The sequence below is a fragment of the Buceros rhinoceros genome, unplaced genomic scaffold (genome assembly GCF_000710305.1).
Source record: "Buceros rhinoceros silvestris isolate BGI_N320 unplaced genomic scaffold, ASM71030v1 scaffold37036, whole genome shotgun sequence".
Lineage (NCBI taxonomy): Eukaryota > Metazoa > Chordata > Aves > Bucerotiformes > Bucerotidae > Buceros > Buceros rhinoceros.
In genome coordinates, this window is record NW_010418748.1 from 1 (window position 1) to 3,501 (window position 3,501).

The window sequence follows — 3,501 nt, forward strand, 5'->3', positions numbered from 1 at the left end:
AGCAGCTGCCGCCTGGTCCCAGCGCTGGGACGGACCGTCCTGACCCACCGCGGGGGTTTGGCAACGTCCGGGCTCCTCCTTTTCCCCTGGCAGAGGAGCAAAACTGCCTGCTGCAACATCAGCCTGACCAGCCCCAGAACCCCCGAGTGCTGAGAATCGCCATCATCGGAGCTCCCAACGCCGGGAAGTCCACGCTCTCGAATCAGCTGCTGGGCAGGAAGGTAGAGCCGGGCTGGAGCGACGCGCGCAGCTGCTGAATGGCTTCCCTGGTGGGGTTTGCCTGTGTAACGTGTTCGGGTTCCCACAGGTGTTCCCCGTCTCTAAGAAAGTGCACACGACCCGGTGCAAAGCGCGGGGTGTTGTCACCTGCGAGGACACGCAGCTGGTAAGCGTCCGTGCCCGCTGCTGCCTGGGGCAGCGGGGGTCAGTTGTTTGTATCCCGAGGTCACTCCGAGTGGCCCAGAGGAACGGCGTTAGCGTGGCTGCTGTCTGCAGACAAACTTCCAGCGTCTGTCTGTCTTCTTTCCAGATCATTCTGGACACGCCTGGCCTCACTAACCCCCACAAAGCCAAGAGGTATCGGCACCGTTGTGGGGAGAGCAGGGGGTCCTGTCCGCTGAGGTTTGGTGAAACCAGAGGGAGATTTCTCCTGTGCGAAGTTTGCGAAACAGGAGTGACAGGAATGTGTCTTTTTAGTCTTATTTTGGTCTCTGAGGCTTTTACTGTCACGATTTCAGCAGCCCACAGAACCTGAGGCGTGCCCTGAGCCCTGTCGTGTTTGATTCCATGTGTGTGTGGGTAACAAGGGGCGTCACAGCCCATGAGGCAGCTCCGTGTCAGCTGGGATGGTGGAAAACGCTGTTTCCCCCCCCTTTGAGAGGAAGGAGCCCAACTGTGATCAAGCATGTCTGGTTTACTCATCTGCGTTTGTTTTTCAGACATAAATTAGACAAGGCCATGCTGACAGACCCGTGGGACAGCGTGAAACACGCGGATTTAGGTGGGAACTCACCTGCCCTTGGGTCGAGTTGAGCCCTGTATCTGCCACAGAAGCTCTCAGCCCTGTAGCTGTGGTGTCCGGGCCTTTACTGGGCAGCAGAGGCAGCCCTGGGAGCGCGAGCTGGGAGGGAAGGGCGGTGAAAAGAGGTGAAATACTGAGGCGAGGAGGGGTGAGAATTGCCTGGTGCCAAGGGGAGGCAGCTTGGGTTAATGATTGGGTGCGGACGGTAGGTTTTAGCATGTGTGACATCATTAGGATGACACGTGTGAACTGATTTTACTGTTCTGTCAATGAAAATGCGCCTTTTTGGTTCCATCCCTGTGCTCCCGTGGAGGAGAGAGAGAATTAACAGCAGAGGGGAAGTGACCGTGGGCTGCAGAGAAGCTGAAAGAGAACGGTTAGGAAACACAGGTTCACCTCCTCCCCTCGCTCCTCTCTGGCAGTTCTGGTTTTGGTGGACGTGTCGGATCACTGGACGCGGAACTCTCTGAGCAGGGAGGTGCTGAGCTGCCTGTCGCGGTTTCCCCAGATCCCCAGCGTCCTGGTTCTGAACAAGGTCAGTGAGGAGCTGCTGCTTTCTGCCTTCTACCGCGGGTTCCACTGGTGTCTTCAGATGCTGCCCGGCACCACCAGCGATGGGTTTTCAGGTCGCTGAGTCCAGGTGCGTTCCGTGACGCCGGTTTCCCACCCCCGCTCTGGGATAAGCGTGGATGTGTGTGTGTGGTGAAGGCCGAGCCTCCCTGCGGCTGTGTGCTGCAGTCTGGGGTTTAAATCGGCCTGGGAAGCGGAGCTGGCACCACAGCGGGGCTGGCCAGCGAGAATCCCAGCAGAGCTGAGCCAGGACGTGTTGCTGTGGCGCTGGCAGTGCTTGGCAGGGTGTGCTGGAACGGCTGACGTGCTCTGGTTTGGCCTCTGGTCGGAAAATCGCCCGGTTCCGCTGCAGACGCTTCGTCCTGCAGCTGCCTCCCCTGGGTGGTTTCTTTGGGCTCCTCCGGATCCAATGCCAGCCTTGTCTGGGAGAAATTCCTGACATCTCCCTCTCTCCCTCTTTAGGTGGATCTGCTGAAGAATAAGTTTATCCTTCTGGGTCTAGTAACTGAGCTCACAGAGGGAATTGTAAATGGGAAGAAACTGGAGGTGAGATCTGTGTCGGAACCTGATTCCAGCTCTTCAGCAAAGCCTCCTCTTGGAATCACTCAGGCTTCTCCAGCTCAGAACAGGGCCCCTGCGCCTCCCTGTCTGCGGGAAGCAGGTGAAGCCCCGGCAGGCTCTGGCTTGGACAGCAGCAGCGGTGTGCGGGCTCCTGAGTCCAGGCGTGGCCCAGCAGCAGCACAAGGGCCAGAGCGCTCTGGACCCAGAGACCTGAAGAACAGGAAGGGCTGGCCTTGCTTCCAGGAGATCTTCATGCTGGCGGCTCTCCACGGGGAGGAGGTGGACACGCTCAAGGTAACTGCAGTTGGAACCGTTACGCTTTGAGACCGGTGTGCTCCCACCCTTGTGGGACCCCAGTCCTTCACGCTGAGCTTCATCTGCTGAGAGGAAGGAGCAGAGCCGCTGTCCTGGGCCTGGGCAGTGGCGGGCACGTGTTGTCTCTCCAGGTGGAGAATGTCTGTACTGTGTCTGCAGCGTTTTCTGTACAGGGCTTTTATCTGGGCCTCTCCAAACAGCATGGTGTTCTTGGTGGTGGAGCCACCCATCGCGATCTCTTTCAGCTACGAGGGGCGCTGGCCTTTTGTAACTCACACAGGCGGCTCTGGGGAGGGGTGACCCTTCGGCAGGGTTTGACTTTCAGAAGTTTCTCTTTCTCTACCAAAGACCCTAAACAGCTCCTCCGCTGCCTGACCAGCAGCAGCGTCCTCACAGCAACTGGCCGCGGGGTTGGTGGGTGGCAGCTGACGGGTGTGACGTGTTTTGTGCTGACAGCGGTACCTCCTGATGCAAGCCAAGCCAGGCCCCTGGGAGTTCCACAGCGGGGTCTTGACCAGCCAGACACCTCAGGAGATCTGCGGTAACATCATCAGGGGGAAGATCCTGGAGTACCTGCCCCTGGAGGTGCCCTACGGCGTGGTTCAGGTGCGAGCAGGCTTGCCTTCGAGCTGCTTTGTTGGAAATACCCAGTACTTTGTGATGAGAATCCCTTTGTTTGAATGGGGAGATCTGCCAGGCTCGGCACGGGCCCCGTGGGGTGATTTGGGGCTCCCACGTCGGGTGTGTTTGGGGGGGGTCGCTGTCAGGGAGCGGGAGGAAGTGGCCTGTGCGGTTCCCGAGGTGCTTTGCAGACTTGCTGAGCACGCGCTCGCTCTTCCAGGTGACAGAGGTGTGGGAGGAAGGAGCGGGAGGGGAGCTCCTCATTGTGCAGAACCTCTTGGTCCCGAGGAAGTCTCACATGGTGAGTAACAGGACAGAGAGGGGGAGTGCGAGAAGAGGCTGCCTCGGCCCAGCCGAGCGCACCCTTGCCGTGCCCCCCTGTCCCTCAGCTGTGGGGTCTCCGCTGGGAAGAG

General features: G+C 59.2%; 1 protein-coding gene across 1 annotated transcript in view; it reads left to right on the top strand.

The window, feature by feature from the left end:
- Positions 1-93: 93 nt before the first annotated feature.
- ERAL1 (Era-like 12S mitochondrial rRNA chaperone 1) overlaps positions 94-3,501 on the top strand; it is a gene marked incomplete at its 5' end in the record, with an annotated part of 3,834 nt that continues 426 nt past the window's right edge. Inside the window, 8 exons of the mRNA XM_010138652.1 lie at positions 94-221; positions 308-385; positions 530-576; positions 939-1,000; positions 1,444-1,556; positions 2,054-2,446; positions 2,924-3,073; positions 3,309-3,389. Of these exons, the coding sequence (XP_010136954.1) occupies positions 94-221; positions 308-385; positions 530-576; positions 939-1,000; positions 1,444-1,556; positions 2,054-2,446; positions 2,924-3,073; positions 3,309-3,389 (1,052 nt within the window). The remainder of the gene's footprint in view (positions 222-307; positions 386-529; positions 577-938; positions 1,001-1,443; positions 1,557-2,053; positions 2,447-2,923; positions 3,074-3,308; positions 3,390-3,501) is intronic.